This window comes from Musca autumnalis, unplaced genomic scaffold, assembly GCF_047663935.1.
Source record: "Musca autumnalis isolate F117 unplaced genomic scaffold, ASM4766393v1 scaffold_2, whole genome shotgun sequence".
NCBI classification, from domain to species: domain Eukaryota; kingdom Metazoa; phylum Arthropoda; class Insecta; order Diptera; family Muscidae; genus Musca; species Musca autumnalis.
The window spans coordinates 142391314-142412087 of record NW_027411755.1 but is presented as its reverse complement, the minus strand read 5'-3'; the positions used below and the strand labels follow the sequence as shown (position 1 = coordinate 142412087).

Genomic DNA, 20774 nt, shown 5'->3' with positions numbered 1-20774 from the left:
TCAATATCCCAAAGATATCATAGCCCACCATAGAACCACACTCAAAGTGGGTAAAAAGCCTCCAGAAAGAAAATTATAAAGTGATTACCATCAGTTAAAATATTATTCTCATCCAAAGAATTAGACTTAACATAGATGAAAATCTTAGTAGTTACACTTGTTCTGCTCATATTTACTTCAATACAGGTTGAGGAGGAGGGTATAAAAAGTTTGGCCTGGTCGAACTTAACGCCGTTCTTACTTGTTCTATTTACAGTGTTTTATTTAATAATGAAGTCAAGCACAAACCACTTTTAATATGAAATAATATTATAAATGGTATACAATTATATGTAATGATATGATCATAAATTTTGTGAAAAACAAAAGGTTAGGCCATTTTGGATACGTCGCACAGTGGTTCGGAATAATTTTTCCTGCTCAAAATCCTGAAACTTTTGAACGGATAGAGATATTTTCATAATTATTTTTTTGTTAGACATATAACACAATCAGCTATCCGATGATCTAAATACGGTCATATTCTGGTAGTTGTAGACGAAAAGTAAGGTCAAACTGTTTGTGTTTTTTATATCTTCCTATACATTACAAATGGTCAAACACACAAACTCATATAAAAAGTCGTATAGTCAAAAAATTTTGATTTTTGTAAAAAATCTGTAATTAATATGGGAAAAACACACATTTTTACCCATGTAATTTCAATAAACTTAAAAAAGTGTTAAACGGACGGAACGGGACGGGTACAAAAGTATATATGTGATGAAAGAGGGACTCTCAGGCATCATTCTACGAAAACGAAACTCTGTTCCATGCAGTTCCTAAAAGTTCTACTCCACTAAAATTGAAATTTCACTAAAACTTAGTACCTTAGGACAAATAAAATAGCACACTTCGTTTAAACGCTACGGTAATTTATTAAAACGATTCTTCAAAATATTCCTCAAAGTATGTTCTAAAAAAGTCAAAACCCTAGCGTAAATATGTACATTTGTAGTACATGCGTGTTTGTGTGTGGACATTGAAGTTGAGGAGTGTCATAAATAAATCCTTAGCTCAGATGTCATAAAATGTATGCATGTAAATATGTTGTCCCATTTTGATGTTACTACAAGACTGCTGCTACCACTTAACCAGCTGTAAAGTGAGAAACACTTGTAACAAATATATACAAGGATTCTGCAGTTTATGCACACCTAAGTGGGAGTGAGTGTTAGATTTGTTATTTGCTCTATCACAAATAGGATGGTATATTTGGTACGTCGTTTTGATTGTAGAAATTTAATTTGATTTCTTACGAGATCCATAAAACGCTCATTTTATTAAACCGTGTAAAATTTTCAATCGACTCGTAAGTCACAAAAAATATCCCTTAAGCAGTTTGTTTTTAAATTCTAATTTTTTAGAGTATCATGTTTTGGTTTTGATCTCACCTTGGAAACATACGTTTTACATATTCGATTCGAAAATGTGGTTTCACAGTGAAGCTTTGATATCTTCAGATATAAAAATATCGCTTGTTAATATATATTTGGTAGCATTTTCGTGTGCTAAAGGATATTTGCAATTCGACTCAACTGAGTTAAACTCCGTTTTTTACAGTTTCTCTCATCCTATACATTTTTTACCATAGTAACACTTTGTGTACAACAACAGTTTTTATTGTTGTGGTCCTTTTTGTGTTACTGTTGTTGTTGTAATTGTTGCTGTTGAGCTGGCTGTTTTGAATGTCACAATGAATGTTCGGTGCATGTGTTGAGGGTTTTTTTTCCAGTGTGCATAAATGACTGCACTTTGGTAAAATGTCTACGTGTGGCCATTTAAGTATGAAATTGCAACAATTTGGCATTTGTAATTTTTTTTTCTGTGATTTCTCTTGCTATTTTCATAGGCTGATTTTTTGGCAGAAGATAGAAAAATGCGGGGAATTGTTATATTCATTGAAATATTTGAAATGCAAAAAAAAACAAGGCATAGATTTGAGGAATGGGAAGAGCAACAAAAATTAGATAATCTTTCAAAGAAACAATATAAAAATTTCAGAATACCTTAAATTGGGCAGTACTGTTATATTGGGGTTATTCCAAAATGTGGACCTATGTCAACAATTTCTGGTGCAGAATTGTTTTGACCATTTGGAAATCCAAGTAATAAATTACAGTTAATTCGGTCTAAATATTTAGGTAAAAATTTCATAATACCCGAAACCGGGTAGAACCCATATGGGAGCTATTCCAAAACTTGGACTTATGTCCACAATTTTTGGCGCAGAAGTGTTTTAACCACTAATTTCAGCAAAGTTAACTAAAATCCTCAAAATACCGAAAATCGGCAGGTACCATTATATGGCGGCCATACCAAAACGTGGACCGATATAGACCATATTCAAACACAACCTGCATATGGAAAAAATATAGGTCAAATTGTGAACGCTTGAGTGATTACAACCCACAGACATACGGACCTGACTAGATTGACTCAGAACTTCATTCTGTTCAATGCGTTACAAACGGAAAAACAAACTTAATATTGCTTCCATACCATGGTGAAGGATATAAAAAGTATCCGCGAACAGGTCTCAACCTATTCTTTTGGCTAAACATTTGAACTTTTGTGTGGGAGGTCTTCGAATTTTCGAATTATACGTAAGTTTGGTGTCTTTCTACGATGTGCAAAGATTGGATCAAATCGATGTTATTACAGTTATAGGGTAATAAGTAAGAAAGTATGAGTCAGCTGTGCTGACGGAGATATACCCTCAGCGACTGACCAAAAAAGAAACAAACACAATAATTATGGTAAATACCGTAATAATATTTGACATATACCAACAACAACTCGAAACATTAAAGTACGTTAAACTAAGTTTGGAAGAAATTGTTGAAAAAGTTTGAGAGCTATCTTTTTCCGGCAATGTTTTTTTAGAGCTTTTGGACATTCATCCCAGGAAGTATGGACTTACTCTAGACAAAAATTGTACCGTGGTAATAGGGACGGCGAAAAAATGCATATAGATCCGAGACGACTCCTCGAAATGTACTTTTCCCAAAATTTGTGTTGTCTATATTAGGGTTTCGGAGCCGGAGTCGGAAGTTTTTTAGCTTTCAAGATAATCCGAGTGGATCTCTTAAACTTCACTTTTTCCGAATTTTGTGTGAGAGGTACCCTAAGGAGTGGACCGATATAGTACATATTCGAACCCGATCTATGTCTGCAAGGATTAATACGACATACAAAGTTTGGACCAAATCGTTTGCTACCTTCGAGAGTTATCGTACACACCATTTAGTATATACACTTTGATACGACAAAAATGTGCCTCTTCGAAATAAAGTGTTTAGTTTTGTTCGATTTTAAGATTGTTAAAGTTTGAGCACAGTCGGAATATGTTAACACCTGCCACTGGAGCCTCGAAGTTTAACACTTTAGGGGGGTACCGCATAAAAAAATCCGACATCGATTTTTTAAAACCGCCCTTGTATATACCCTCGTTAGCTAAAGCCTGATTAAAATAAGTCAGTATGGAGTTACCTTAGACACAAAAATTATACTGTAGTAATACTACCTGCTGTAATAAATTTAGAACGACATGAATTTGCCAACGAAAAATATTATATCGCTGTAAGCAGGACCACAAGGAGTACTTTTTGATTTAAGCAGACATGTTGAACTGTTGTGAAGGAGGATGTTTTAAAATTTAAACCATTTTAGAACCTGATGTTAGGTTTGAAGACATTTTACGATGTGTAAAGTTTTGGAAAAATCGGATACATAAGTTTTAGTGTTCATAATCGATTTTAGGTGATGCCGGCATCGTTGTTTCATAGTTTTTGGGAAATTATCTTAGCGAGTATGGACTGTCCCCCGAAAAAAAATTATACCGTCGAGCAAAACCTGTTGCAAACAAATTGTGCGAACAATTTGAAATTTTGTGTTTGAAGTACCCAATATAATCGGGACCCCAACGACTTCTCAGAATGCAAAATAAAAAACGCATTTTCTTTTGACTTGTTCTCATATCATTTAAAGGGATTAATCTAATGACTAGATGAAAACAAACTTATAATACCCAATACAAAAAATCCCAAAACTGGTGTCTCAAATATTCCTATTATTTTATTAGGCAGATTTTTGCTAGATCCGAAACGAACCTGGAAGTATAACCTCGCTTCTTTCATTGATATTAAAGAAGAATTCCCTATACACGGTGCTCTTGAGCCCACTTTAAACAAGTAAAAAAGTGTCAGTCGGCTCTGCCGACAGATATATACCCTCAGCCAATGTGAAGTGAAACTTTCACCTTAGGGTCTCTTCAGAATTTTGTGCTTTGCCGACAGATATATACCCTTAGCCAATGTGAAGTGAAACTTTCACCTTAGGGTCTCTTCAGAATTTTGTGGCCCTTTTTGGACATTTGAACTTGCCGACAAAAATGTGGATTAGGAATTAACTGCACTAATGTTGAACTTTTGTGTGGGAGGTACCCTTAGGGAGGACCGATGTGGGCCATTTTAGAAGTTAAACTAAATTTTGACAAAATATTAGGAGATCCAAAGTTTGGACCAAATTGGTTGCCCCATTCAGGTGATATCGTCCTAGCATTTTAGTGACATTTTTTAAATATTGGGAGAAGTGCCGGAAGTTGTGTGTGGGTATTGCCCATGAAACTAAGTTTGGATATAATATGACAAAGACCAAATGTTGGACCAAATCGGTTGAACAGTTCAAGAGTTATCGTGCTCTCCGACCGCCACATACGATGACAGAGGGGTTTTTTACACGTTTCGGGCTGTTTTCGCAAGAAATATGGAAAAACTTTTAACGTCCTGAAAAACTTTTACCGTCGTAATGAAGGTAGCGAATGCAAATCGCTTCAACAAAAATCAGGTCGAGAGCAGGTCTTAAAGTGAACTTATCCGAAATTTTGTGTGAGAGGTACCAGTAGGAGTAGACAAATATAGTCCATATTCGAACCTGATCTATATCTGGTAGATATATTAGGATATGCAAAGTATGGATTACATCGGTCACTCCCTTCAATAGTTATCGTGGGAACAAATTTTCCGAAGGAGTGGACCGATTGAGTCCTTATTGGAACCTCATCTAAGTCTGGTAGAAATTTCACGATGTGCACAATATGGACCACATCGGTTACTCCCTGCAAGAGTTATCGTGTGCACAAATTTTCCGAACATTTTCGAACTTTTGTGGGGGAGGTACCGGAAGGAGGGGGGACCGATATAATCCATCTTCGAACTTAAACTAAGTTTGGACAAAATATTACGAAAACCAAATTTTGGACCCAATCGGCTCATCCGTTCGAGAGTTATCGTGCGCACCATCCAGACAGACAGACGGACGGACATTGCTAAATCGACTCCAAATTGTCTGAAACACATTTCGTCCAAACATACATGGGGTCTAAAACCATTATTTCGATGAGGCACATTTTGCCCGTATGAAAGTGTATATCACGAATATTGTCAAATATTTCATATTCCATTTCAGAAAAAAAGGATAAATTTTTTTCGCGCTACATCAACGATTTTTGATATGTAGGTTAAGAAAAAAATTCCCAGTATGAATCTGGTCGCGAGCCAATTTTTGGTTGTTGCGGACAAGAGTTATGGCGCTTTTATTTCGCTTTTTAAGAAAGAAAATATTATCAAAACGCTAATTATTTAAATGAGCACAATTGTTACAAAAAAGTTCTCTCGAAGTGACTTCAGCGAGTACATTGCATAATACCTGCAAAATGTTACACAGAATTCGCGGAATGTACATAAAATTGATAAATTATTGAATATAAGTCAACTTTTTTCAAAATTAAGGCCCATTTAGTGGTCATAAAATTAACTAAAAATTTGTTGTGAATCAAAACTTCACGGCGAATCAAATGAGACTACAATCGTACATATTGGTGTTATAGTTTTGATGTTACAGCCAAAATAAGCACATATTTTGGCCAAAAAAGAATTTTTTTATTTGACAAAATATTTTTTCACATGAATTATGTAGTAGAAAATATTGGAAAATCTATAGGAATACTTCCTTCATTTTGCTTAAATCTCCCAAAAAAAATAGACGGATTTTGCTTTATTGACATTCATATTAAAGCTTTCCTATTAGGGAAGGTAACTGGGTTGATGAGGATATATCTCAAAGCTTCTGAAATGGAAATAGAGGTCAAATAACCCATTTTAATTTATATGCATTTTAAAATACGTGTAAATCGCGTAATTATCAAAATCATTTTGTCCGCATGTGATTTGCATGTACAGAAGACCATATCTTTTAATTTGTATACATTTTTCGAAATTTAATTTGGAGGCTAAGATGTAGCATCGGCTGCATCTAAGCACTAAAATACCTATAAAATATCGCTAATTTGCGCAAAGTGCATACAATTTTTGTCCGCATCCGATTTCAGTGTTCACCATGAAAATCTATATCGAAATATATCTATTTCAAGGCGATCAATCAAGAACCGTGGATGTAGCATCACACACTATTTTTTGGGATAAAATGAATGTAGCTCCCTTATCAGTGAAGTTTTCAAATCTCTGTTTCCGCTAAAACGAAGATGATGTACTAGTTTTTTCATTGCAGTGAAAACGATCCGCAGAAAACGCGATAAAATACGCGATATTTTCAAAAACAATTTTAGGTGATTTTTCTACTTTGGAATTTCTCGTAGCTCGCGTTTTAGTAGATGGATTTTCACGGGGAATGATTTATTGGATCAGGAACGTAAAAAACTAAAATGTGCAATCAAGTACGAAGAAATCGAATGACAATTGTTAAAATTAGGCCCGAAAAATACGATTTTTAGAAAAATGTTCGCACAAAATTTTCGCATTTGGATGCAGATTTCTATGAATCTGTGCAGACTACATTCACAATATTCATATCAAATAACTCAGAATCGCAAGTACTACAATCCTATATATGGTTTTTTGAAAAACCTGTTTGCGGAATGAAATTAGAAGAAATTTTCAAAAAACACTGTAAATCTGGCTTCAAAATGTCAGCATCATTTAATGGTAGAAGCAGACGAAATTTTGAAAAGTACTACACTAGTGAGATAATCCTTATTTAGTTTGCTTCTGCTTTTACTTTGACAGGAAACTCGAGAGAAGTGTGGTTTACTCACAAATTCAGAGAAAACAAAAAAAGACATGGTGGCTTCAACCCATTTTTACAAATTTTTTAACATAAATATAGCCACAGCTTCCACGCAAATTATCTTTTAAGGCCAATATTTTTTGCCACGTCCAAAAACATTTCATTTTATCCAAAAGTATTTAATTTGTATAATATACAATCACTAGTCGCGTGTTCTAAAAGGGTAAACCTTGGCTTCAGCTATGTTAAATTTTCAAAAATATTGGTGATATACCCTCGATAGCATAAATGCTGAGGGTATAATAAAAGGAGCTTACACCTGGTAAGTTTTTGCTGATTCTGAAACTAGAATGTTCATAAATGAGAAAAAAAAACAAAAAAATCGACGGAGCGTTTTTTAAATAAATCGCGGTCAAAGATCAAGCCATATCAAAATAGAACTAAAGAAAGAGTTGTAGCAATAAAAATTCGTAGGTTTTACCATTTTTGAGATATAAAGGTGGAAATTGGGACAATTCACTGACTGTATCGGCTCCATATAAGACAATGTCATGACTGCATTTTCCCAACGTAAACTTATAAATCTCAAAAATGGTACAACCTAGGAAACCTTATTCAAGCAAATCGTGAAAACCTAACAAAAAACCTAAAAATGTGACCTGAATTTCTATATCTCAAAAATGGTAAAGCATAGGAACAAATCATAAGGATCAATCCTCTACAAAATTTTCTTTATCTCCATTTTTATTTTTTTTTATTTAATAAAAGGTTTTTATTAATGTTTTTTTTACAAATCCATTCCTCAAATGTCACAATCGCGGTTTTAATATCAACGGCAGAGATATAATAGCCGTTTTTGGAGAAAAATTACCTTCTAGCCTCAAAAGATTTTGTAGTGAATGACAAAGGAATAATAATTCGCATAGCATCTGAAATCTCTAGGAACAACAGCAACAACAACTTATCCTTACTAAATCATCCAAAAACTTATCTCAAGGCAACATTAAATATTTTGTACATTGTCGTTATATTTGATTTTGTTTGTTTTATGTTAATATATTCTGTTCAACCTTAGATATGCAAACGTGTACGAGTTTTACACACACACGCACACACACACCCGCACTTACACGTTTATCACGTTTAATATGTGTATTTCTGTACACGCTACTACTCCAAAAATAGGATCATAAAAATATAACTAAAAAACTGGGATTGTTTACATTTTTCTTTTACGACTGACTGCCAGGAGCAATGCATTGCTGTTTGCTTTTGTAGGGAGGGGCATGTATTGGTGTTGTGGGTGCTGTTACTGTTAACTTTAATGTTGTTCTGTATATATATATTTTTTTGGTTGTACTTCCGGGTATTTCCTGTGCATATTGATTAGCTAGCTGTATGGTGGGAAAAGAAGAAGAATATTTCCTTATTACTTTATGTTACCAAGTTAACTTTTTTTGCGGGAAATTTTGTTTAGCTCACAAAACGAGAGGGAACGTTCTTATTTCTCTTCATGTTGTTGAACTTGTTATAGCTGCAATAACTTTTATGGCATGTCTGTCGGCAAATAAGTCGTCTACCTACCTATTTAGTTGTGGTTTGCTGTTTTTTTTGTTTTTGTTTTCGGGGTAAATTTTATATATTGGTCTTTTTCGTGACTGTTGTTTTGAGCACCTTGGAAGTTAAACAAAATCGATATTTTCATTTGTTTTGTTTATTTTTGGCTTCGTTGTTTTGTAGGTTATTCCGTTGTTGTTGCTGCTGTTATGTTTATATTTTCATTTTCCCCTAATTGCTATTTATATTATAACTACGACCCAGTGGAGAATATTTTAACAAAAAAAAAACCAAAAAAACAATCTTTAGTCATAGTTTGGTGGTGGTTGTTATTGTTGTTGCTTTTTTAGTCATAGTTTTGCAGTTTGTTTGTTATTTCTTGTCTTTAATTGATATTTAATATTCATGGCTTTAAGGTTAAGTAAAAGTTTTGTGCTAAACTTTTTTTGTTGGTTTACTCGTGCTGATGAATACTTCCGCTAGGGGGCAAATTTTAATTGTTTTGTTTATTTGTTTGTTGTCGTTGTTGTAGTGGTAATTAAAATAATTATGAATTAATGAGAAATAGTTTTTTTAGGGAAAGGGAATTGCGTTTGAGGAAAGTTTTATAAAAAGTTAGTTTGAAGGAGAAAGTTTTTTTAGGAATTAATATCTTTGGTACAAATTTGTACCTCGGATTATGGGTAAATGATATTATAATTCCTTGTTTATTTTGTACGATAAATACGGGAACTTTTTTTACAGCCTTGTGATTTCATAAGCTCACAAAATAGGGTTAATTTTCGAAGGGTTATCAGAGCTTAAATAAAATAAGAATATTATTTTATTTAAGCTCTGATAACCCTTCGAAAATTAACCCTATATAACATAAGATAATAAGATTTGAATTATTTGCAAGGACCATCAGAGAAATACTGGTGAACATTTAAAATTATTTTCAATGACCAATGCTCGTGGATTTGTTAAGATATTTTTCAAAAACCATCTGAGCAATACTCGTGGATTTTTAAAGATATTTTTCAAAAACCATCTGAGCAATACTCGTGGATTTTTAAAGATATTTTTCAAAAACCATCTGAGCAACACTCGTGGATTTTTAAAGATATTTTTCAAAAACCATCTGAGCAACACTCGTGGATTTTTAAAGATATTTTTCAAAAACCATCTGAGCAATACCCTTGGATTTACTCGTGGATTTTTAAATATATTTTTCAAAGACCATCCGAGCAATACTCGTGGATTTACTGGTGGATTTTTAAATATATTTTTCAAAGACCATCAGAGCAATACTCGTGGATTTACTCGTGGATTTTTAAATATATTTTTCAAAGACCATCAGAGCAATACTCGTGGATTTACTCGTGGATTTTTAAATATATTTTTCAAAGACCATCAGAGCAATACTCGTGGATTTACTCGTGGATTTTTAAATATATTTTTCAAAGACGATCTGTGTAATACTCGTGGATTTTTAAAGTTATTTTTAAAGACCATCAGAGCAATACTCGTGGATTTTAAAGATATTTTTAAAGACCGTCAGAGTAATACTGGTGGATTTTTAAAGATATTTTTAAAGACCATCAGAGCAATACCGGTGGATTTTCAAAGATATTTTTAAAGACCATCAGAGCAATACCCGTGGATTTTCAAAGATATTTTTAAGAACCACCAGAGGATTTTTAAAGATATTTTTAAGGACCATCAGATTAATACTTGTGTATTTTTAAAGATATTTTTTAAGGATCATCAGACCAATACCCGTGGATTTTTTAAGATATTTTTCAAGTACCATCAGAGCAATATTCGTGGATTTTTAAAGATATTTTTTCAAGGACCATCAGAGAATACTTGTGGATTTTTAAAGATATTTTTCAAGGACCATCAGAGCAATACTGAGAAGAGACCATCAGAGCAATACTGAGAGAAGTCTCCCTTGTCCCGTATGGGATGTTGTGGAACAATGTTTTTGTTTGTTATCAGAGCAATACTCGTAGATATTTATAGATATTTTTAAGGACTATTAAAGCAATACTCGTCGATATATAACAATATGTTTTAAGGACCATCAGATCAACACTCGTGGATTTTTAAAGACATTTTCAAGGACCATTAGAGCAACACTAATGTATTTTCAAAGAAGGACCATCGTGGATTTTTAAAGATTTTTTTAAGGACCATCAGACCAATACTCGTGGATTTTTCAAGATAATTTTTATGGATCATCAGATCAATACTCGTGGATTTTTAAAGATATTTTTCAGACCAATACTCGTGGATTTTTAAAGATATTTTTCAGACCAATACTCGTCGATTTTTAAAGATATTTTTCAGACCAATACTTGTGGATTTTTAAAGGTATTTTTCAGACCAATACTCGTGGATTTTTCAAGGACTACCAGAGCAATACTAGCGGATTTTTAAAGATATTTTTCAGACCAATACTTGTGGATTTTTAAAGATATTTTTCAGACCAATACTCGTGGATTTTTCAAGGACTACCAGAGCAATACAAGCGGATTTTTAAACATATTTTTCAAGGGCCATCAGAGCAATACTCGTAAAGGTATTTTTCAAAGGACATCCGAGCAATACTCGTGGATTTTTAAACATATTTTTCAAAGACCATCAGAGCAATACTCGTGGATTTTTAAAGGTATTTTTCAAAGGACATCAGAACAATACTCGTGGAATTTTAAAGATTTTGTTCAACCATCAGAGCAAAAAATATTTTTTAAGGGCCATCAGAGCAATACGCGTGGATTTGTCAAGATATATTTTGAAGTATCGTGGATTTTTAAACATATTTTTTTAAGAAACATCCGCCAAAAACCTATAAATTTTTAAACACATTTTTATACCCTCCACCATATGGAGGGTATAATTAAATTTGTCATTCCGTTTGTAACACATCGAAATATTCGTCGGAGAAATCAGGATACAGCTCGCAATTTTAAAGATAGAGAGTCAATATTTGGTACAGAAGTTTTTATTACTTGCAGGATGGTTGGTATTGAAAATGGGAGATATCCGTCCACGTTTTGGTATAGCCTCCATCGAACGGTACCTCCCGATTTTCGGTATTTTTAAGGTTTTAGCTTCATTATCCTACCAAAATGGCTGAAATTTGGTATTTAGTTATCGTTGGGTGTATAAAACTTTCCACCTAAAATTTGTTGGTATAGGTTCACGCCTTCATATAGTCCCCATAGAACGGTACCTCCCGATATTCGGTATTTTGAAGGTTTTAGCTTCATTACCCCATCAAAATGGTTGAAATTTGGTAATTAGTCTTCGTTGAGAATATAAAACGTTCCACCTAAAATTTGGTGGTATAGGTCCACGCATTCATATAGCCCCCATAGAAGGGTACCTCCCGATATTCGGTATTTTGGAGGTTTTATCTTCATTATCCCACCAAAATGGCTGAAATTTGGTATTTAGTTATCGTTGGATGTATAAAACTTTCCACCTAAAATTTGTTGGTATAGGTTCACGCCTTCATATAGCCCCCATAGAACGGTACCTCCCGATATTCGGTATTTTGAAGGTTTTAGCTTCATTATTCCACCAAAATGGTTGAAATTTGTTAATTAGTCTTCGTTGAGGATATAAAACGTTCGACCTGAAATTTGTTGGTATAAGTCCACGCCTTTATATATAGCCCCATTTCCGACTGAAATTCGTCGGTATAGGTGCACGTTTCGATAAAGCCTCCTAGAACAATACCTCCTGATTTTCGTAATTCTGAAGGTTGTGACGTCAATATCCCACAGAAATGACTGAAATTGGTGTTTTGTCTTCTTCATAAACGAAAGGAAACTAATTGTTCCATTTTACTTTAATACAACTCGTGGTGGAGGGTATAACAAGTTCGGCCAGGCCGAACTTAACGCCGTTCTTACTTGTTTTTATTAAAGTTGATTTTTCCATTTAACTGTTTCAGTTCTCTTTAGTTTCTTTGTTCATTACTTTCTTCCCGCAATACTATCACCATAAACATTTCACCTCAGTTCATTTAAGCACAACTCCCTTCTTTAAATTAAGTTTCAAAAAATATTTACAAAAATTTAATAAAGAAGTTATTTCAGAAACATAACCACAGCAAATTATATTTTAGCACGCAGGCTGTTGTTAAATATTTGCCCTATTTCCATCGTTCTAGGGTTTGTTATTCAAATTATTTTGGGGCACAAGCTAAGGTACGTAGGTACATTTTTAACCAGTCCAAACACGTGAAATTAATCTTGAAACATTTCCTTTCTCTGCATTTTTTAGCAGATGATTAAATTGTTTACTTTATTATAGACGTGTTGTGTGTGTGACTATGGAATGTTTGACATTTTTCTTTATTTGATTATTTCAAGCTATGGTTATTTGCTTTGCCTTGACATTAAGTGAAAGGATTAAATTTGATAAGAATTTTAGTTAGAAGAATTCAATGTAGGTAGTATTTGAATGGTAGTTTTGTATGAGGAATAGTTGCTGTTAAAAACTCAAAAAGATATTTAAACTATTATGGCAAAATAAATTAAAATATTTATATCAAGGATATTTAAACGTATTTTTTAAGACAATTAGAACAATAGTAGCGGATTTTTAAGTATATTTTTTAGGCACCACAATTGTAAATATTTAAGCATATTTTTTGAAATGAATATTAGTGCTATTGTGGTGGATTTTTAAGGATTTGTTTTTTCATGGCAATAATTATGAATTTTTATAAATATTCCATCTCTTCGGAACATCAACAAATCCAGTATTGTATATATTATTATGTATATTTCACACTTCCTTTTAATCTGCATAAGGCCGATAGCCAGTGCCTAATGCTTTTGGCTATAAGATTATTAGTCGTTGATTTATATTTTATCGTTATTTTATTCTTTAAACTTGGAGGCTTTGGTGAAATTTTTTCTAGACCAAATTTCTTCAAAATGTGTGTTGAATTTTGTATTTGGAGCGTTATGTTCATGAACTTGGGCGACAATATATCCAAATTAGAACAGCTTTAAAATGAGTTGGCGAACTTATTTCTAGACATTTTTCTAAATTTTATCAATATTAGACAAACATAGTAGGTTTAGTGCGTCAAATGCCTCAAATCCTCCGAAAATATATATGGGATAATAAATCCACTCTGTAATTTGATTACAAAAATGCATGGACGTACACGTTTATATAGCAGCTGGCTTATTATACCCTCAGTATGTACCTAACAGGGGTATGAACACTTTAATACGATAGCACATTAAAACGGTGTTATAACTTATAAGTTCGGCAGGGGTTAAATTTTGTATACCCCCTACCATAAAATATAGAGACAGAATTTCAGTTATTCAGTTATATATCTCAAATATTTTAATCGGACAGCGTACCGTTTTTTGGAATATATTAGGATTATGTAATACCTCCAACGAAGACTACATACATTTGAGCCATTTTGGTAGGATAATGCGGCTAAAAGCTTCAAAATACAAAAAATCTATAACAGAAAGTTTTGAAGACACAACGTAGACTTAATACTAAATTACAGCAATTTCGGTGCCTCATTATGCTGGAACCTTAAAAATACCAAAAATCAGAAGGTATCGTTTTATGTTTTTATATAAAAACGTGGGGTCGATAAACCCCATTTCAACACCAAACATACTAGGAGTAATATAAACTTCTGCTCTGACTGTCTGTGTATCAGTCTATCTGGCTGGAGCATTGGATAAGTCTCGAAAGGATTTAGCGATTAGTTCCAAACTGTGAATATCCCAATAATTCTTCCAGAAAAAGATCAGTTTCGAATATCGAATATGTCCGTACACACCTTCAGGTACCTCCCACACTAAATTTTAACATTTTTCCCAAGAATGAAATGAAGTCCTTGTTATTCAGTTTGTCTATCGTAGGTTAATATATGCTTCCGGACATATTGGTTCAAAAGCTTTAAATCGTCACGATAATCAAAAAGAGTGTCAGATATTATCAAACTTATCAAGATAGAAGATAGACTATATCGCACAACTTACAGCATCTTTCCCGCAAAAGTTGAATATTAAGTGTAACTTAAGGGCTATTCGAGAAATGTTTTAAAATTTTCATCTAAGGTAGTCCTCCTGATACTCATTTCAACGATATAATTTTCTTCTATAAACTCTAAAAATTCATGTGGTGACAAATAAAATAGCACGATAACTATCGAAAGGAGTGATTCCCAAACTTCACTGCCAAAATGGATTATCTCGGTTCATTCCTTCAGGTATTTCCACGCAGGCACTACTCCCAGGCAAGACGAAATCACATTTTCAGCAGTGGGAAAAATCTCTCAGTTTAATGATGATGTAAATGTAAATACATCTTCCCCGCAGGTGATGTCGTACCGTGTTCCACAAACAAAAATCGAATATTCATTATTCCACATTTTATTTTCAACTGAAAAGTTGACTTTTCGATCTATCAACTTTTAATGAGCATTGAAGAAAGATTATTTCTTTCGCTAAGTAAATAATTTTTTACCATACATAACATAACACTGCGGCTATATTTGGTGACATTTATCTCTATCTATACCTTGTCATCTCAGAACCGATACCAATATTGATCGGATTTGGGTCCCGAAAGAAGATGCCTATTGATTTTAATGATGTTCACATAAAATTCAGGGGTCAGAATGGGCAAAAAAATGTTTATGTGAAAATATTCAACTTTTTTCTTCTGTGAATATCTCCGATACTATTAAGGGTATTTCAAAAGATAGGACTGATAATGAAAGCAGAAAGTCTCACCTTTACAATGGTGCAAAGTAAAAATGTGGCAATAGTCTTTAATCCATTTCATTTGTCAATTTCTTTGGTTTTAATATAATTGCTAATTTGTGGAATTCTATTTCCATGTTCGGCGTATTCCAAGGGAGTAACCTGGTTCCATGGGGGCTATATCAAAACGCCGATCTATACCTACAAATTTCTGACGGAAAGTTTTTAGACTCGAAAAAGACTAAATACCAAATTTCCGATATTTCGGTAAAACCTTCACAATACCGGAAATCAAGAGGTACGCTTCTATGGGGAATATAGGAACCCGCGGACCTATACTGATAATTCACTTCTGGAATATTTTTTAACCCCATGAACGACTATCGGCGGGATACCTTCAGAATTACGAAAATCGAAACGTGGACCTATACCGACGAATTTCAGTCAGAAAGGCTTTTACTTCCAAGAAGGACTAAATACCAAATTTCAGCCATTTCGGTGGGTTGCTGTGACCACAACCTTCAAAAAACCGAAAATCGGGAAGTACCTTTCTATGGGGGCTATAAGTAAGTAAGTACCTAAGTACCAAATTTCAGCCATTTCGGTGTGATAATGAGGCTAAAACCTCCAAAATACCGAAAATCGGGTGGTTCCGTTCTATGGGGGCTATATGAAGGCTTGGACATATACCGACAAATTTCATATAGAACGTTTAACACCCCAAATGAAGACCAAATATCAAATTTCCGTCATTTCGGTGGGTTGCTGTGGCCACAACCTTCAAAATACCGAAAATCGGGAGGTACCGCTCTATGGGGGCTATATGAAGGAGTGGACCTATACCGATAAGTGTCTGGGTCAATGTTTTATACCTCCAACGAAGACTAAGTACCAAATTTCAATCATTTCTGTGTGATAATGAGGCTAAAACCTTTAAAATACCGGAAATCGGGTGGTACCGTTCTACGGGGGCTGTATCAAAACTTGGACCGATATAGCACATTTGCAATATCAAACATCCTAGAAGTAATAGAAACATCTACACCAAATTACAAAGCTCTATCTTAAAAAGTACGAGCTGTATTTTGATTTCAACAGAGGGACGGATGGACAGACAGACATTGTTATATCGACTTAGATTTTTACCTTGATCAAGAATATATATACTTTATAGGGTCTCCGATGAATATTTCGATGTGTTACAAACGGAATGATAATTTTAATTATACCCTCCAAATTATGGTGGAGTGTATAAAGAAGGCAATTTTTCATGTTTTTTTTCATGAAAACTACCATTTTTTTGGTACATTTTTTTTCATCTGAGCACAACTTAATCTACACGGTGTTCTTGAAGCAACTTTAAATGGAAGCTGCTTACACCTGGGAAGTTTTTGCGGATTCTGAAACTACAATGTTCGTAGATGAAAAAAAAAATCAAAAAAACAAAATTAATCGCCGGAGCGCTTTTTAAATTAATCGCGATCAAGTCGGCATTTTTAAGAGTTTTTTAGTTTCACGATTTTGCTTGGAAACCGCAAGTCCTATCGAAATGGGACGAAAGAGAATGTTGTAGCTATGAAAAATCTCTACAAGATTAACTTTTATGGTATTTTCGTAGTTTTTACCGTTTTTGAGATAAAGAAGTTCAAATTGGGACAATGCACTGACTGTATCGTCTCCTTATAAAAACCTTCCATTTAAAGTTGCTTCAAGAGCAACGTGTGTAGGGTTTTTTTTTTGTTTGAAATATATTATGTGGGTTTCTGGCAAATGGCCGTTTTGCGGTGCCAACTCTAGCTCGAAAACTAATGAAACGATCGACATATATGTTTGTGGGCTTGAGTATAAAAATCTAGTCCTTCATGGATCGTTTTTTTTTTAATATTAGATTTTATTAAAATGGTGGACAACAAACTCAACATTTAAATTTTTGGCTTAAGAAACTAATATTATCAGGTCATACAGCGGGCAAAACTAATTTTAAAAATAAAATCGATTGAATGAAGGACTAGGTTTTAGGTTGGCATCGATTTCAAAATTTCGTTTCGAGAAAAACACGTTTTAGTTTCTATTTTGCATACAAAACACAATAATTTTTCCCTACTACATATTCTATGCTACTTCTACATTAAAATAAGCCAATAAAAATCTATTCGATTCTCTGAAATTTACAAGTGGCGGTCACCCCTTAATCAGAGTTTAAATCAGTTCAAAGTATGTTGTCGATCGTGGTCAAATTTAAGACATACAGCAAAACTAGTTTAGCTACCCCAATATTCCATTTCTGCATTTTTGTGTACCGGCCATTTTCTACAAATTTTAAAATATTATGCGTTGTTCAATATATGATTTATAATGAATTGCTTTTCTTTATATGAATACAAAGAAAAGTGTCATATTATACCACATCATACTTTAGTCATAGTTTTCAGATGACTTTTACCATTTAATTAATACAATTTTTTTTTCGCGAATGTTTTAAACATTTTCTATAGTGGCTTAAGTTCACAATTTCTACGCTCCGTCTCCGACTTAATGTACAAACACTGATCCAGACTCCATAGACCGTAGATTGATTTGGCTTCAGAAAAAATATATTTCTATTGATATATGTGTTGGTGCTTTATTATCCTCTACTTTATTACAATTATGAAATATTTTTATCCTTTAATCCTTTGTTGTTCTCCCTTATCAATATCTTTCTATATTTGCAATTACTTTTTTGCCATTTAGTAATCCACTTAAGTTAGATGAAGATAGGGATAAAGAATGTTGTGATTCATGTAATTCATTTCCTAACAATGACAAAGTATATAGAATATACTTGTAGTTTTTCTTTTGTCCTTTCACAATATATACATATATTTCACAAAACACTAGCACAATCTCACATTATATATATTACGATCGTATAACCACTACTACCTACCTTGTGTATAATTCCATTTTATTAAAAACACAATGAATATAAAGCGTAGATCCATATTTGTTAGTTGTTGGTTGGTATTTTTTACGTTAGTTATTGTTGTTACTTATATTTCTTTGGTTTGTTTGTTCAATTTGGTTTGGCCAAAAAGAAGAATGTAATAATCTTTCTGTTGTTATATATTTGGTTTTTTTTGGTGTGTGTTTAACTTGAGGATAAAGATATGTCTAACCTCTAGGCTAAGGCTGTTTGCCAGCCAGTCAGCCAGAAAAAATAGATATTATATTTGGGATTACACGTTTACACACTCCGCACAGAAACACATGTGTATGTTTGAACGTACAATGGGTATGGCAAAACAAGAAAGGTAAACTGAAAAAGCCAAGCCTGAACTAACAATACCGGCGTTGTGATAGCATTTTTTCTTCTTGTTGTTGTTGATGATGTTATGCTCTTCTTCAACTCAATTTGTTATTGTTGGTTTTCTTTTTCAACTTTATTACAACGATAAAGCTATGTTTTTTGTTGGGTATGGCGATTGTGGTTTTTGGCTAGAAGTGATTTTGTTTTAATTTTTTTTGTGGCTTTAGATTTAGCTTTTATTTTAGAACTCCTTATTTAGGCGTTTGTTATTATATACGAATATAAGGGCTATATTGTTGTTTCGATTTATATGTATGTGTATTAGTTTCATAATAATGCTTATGTCAGGTGAATATATTTCTTGTTTACATTCTTGTGCGATTCGTTAGCATTTTATGAAGGGAAAATGATTTATATGCTCCTTTAAATAAAAATATTTTTAAACTTTTTCTACACACTTTGTTGTCGTTTTATGATTTGTTTAAATTTCAATTATTTTTTATGTCGATTTCACTTTTTATGGTTATTTTGTTGCAGATAATAAAAAACACATTTTCCAGCTTAACTTATGAGTTTAGAAAGTTTATATGGTAGCATTTTCGGTTTAAGGGTCTTAACATTGTCGAGTTTGTATGTTTTTTTATGGTTTGGCAATTCAATATATTTTATTGACCTTGTTAAGTTGTTAAAGATTTCCTTAAATCACATCACTTTACAGTGCCTCGATTGTAGGCAATAAAAATAATATTTAAACTGGGCCTTAAAAATACACTTTTGTTTTGTATTCACTACCTGTTCACTTTATCTTAAGTGTTCAGCCTTAAGGTATGCTACTTTAAATTTTATTTCAAATCTTGGCAATCTTTTGCAATTCTATTTATATTTATTAAGATCGGATGTTGTTATCGCTTCATGATGGCCCAGGACAAGACATTTCGTTGCAATTCTTTCACTTTACACCTTCACTTTACGTACATATAGCGAGCAGTAATGACAGACAGCAGCATATAACCACCCTTGCTACTTAAATTTGTTTTTATTTTAACAGCACAAACACAAACTTCAATTCCTGTTCATTCATTTCCATCTTTAGAATGCTAGGTACCGGGAATTCTAAAATGTTTGCTCGTTTACATACTTCGTTACTTTTCGTTGTCTACTTTGCTTTAATTTTTCATTAAATTTTGTGTGTTCTTGCACTTCGTCGTCGTCGTTGTCCGCACAGAAAATCCCGTTTGAATGTGTATGAATGGCTAGATTCGTTAGATTGTTTTTATTCCTTTGCTACCCCCAAAACGTTTTTGCACGAAAACACGCACACACACCGCCTAATAGTCCTTCGTGCTGCACACGCACGCACACACACTTTACATTCCAATCAGTGGACAATTTTGTAAGGGAAAAAAGTTACGAACTAAAAAGACGTTTATCCGCTCGTTGTACCGTTAACGTCTATTACCAAAGCTCAACTGAATTTCAGTATCCTGGCAGGAAACTGTCCAACATACAGGAAGTCTAAAGTTATTTCACTTGGTGGCTGCTTCGTTTTTGGGAGTTTCAACACACCAACTCCAACCAAACACATGGTGAAGTTTTCATTAGAAAAGCTTTAGCTTTGCAGCGAGAGACAGAGAGAAAGATAGTCCAATTGAGTGGGAGTCATAGAAATATTCACACAAAGTGAGAGAGAGAGAAATTCAAAAGGACTCGCACTAGCCCGGTGTAAGTCAAAGGCATAAATATTCCATTATTCTCTCGAAAAAATGTTTTAATCCTCCTTAACTCTCTGCAAAAGAATTACTTCTGAATTTCTGCAAAGTTATTCACTGGGAGAATGTGTAAACACAAAATACCGTTACCGTTTATTAAGTTTTGCAAAATCCCATTTCAAATCATATGTTCGTGCAAAAAAATGAATGAATTAAATTACAGACACGGGTAGAGAGTTTGTGTGTAGGTATGTTAATGGTTCGCTGTTTTTTTTTTTCAATATATGAGAGTTCTGCATGTTTAAAATGATTGATATGTTTAGGAATTAAAGAATACAATAATGATATTAT

General features: G+C 33.4%; 1 protein-coding gene across 2 annotated transcripts in view; it reads right to left on the bottom strand.

The window, feature by feature from the left end:
* Nucleotides 1-20185, bottom strand: part of robo3 (roundabout 3) — a 324207-nt gene extending 304022 nt beyond the window's left edge. For both annotated transcript variants that reach the window (XM_073969458.1, XM_073969460.1), the window contains exon 1: nt 18355-20185. In XM_073969458.1, the coding sequence (XP_073825559.1) occupies nt 18355-18409 (55 nt within the window). In that variant the 5' untranslated portion in view covers nt 18410-20185. The remainder of the gene's footprint in view (nt 1-18354) is intronic.
* Nucleotides 20186-20774: the final 589 nt, after the last annotated feature.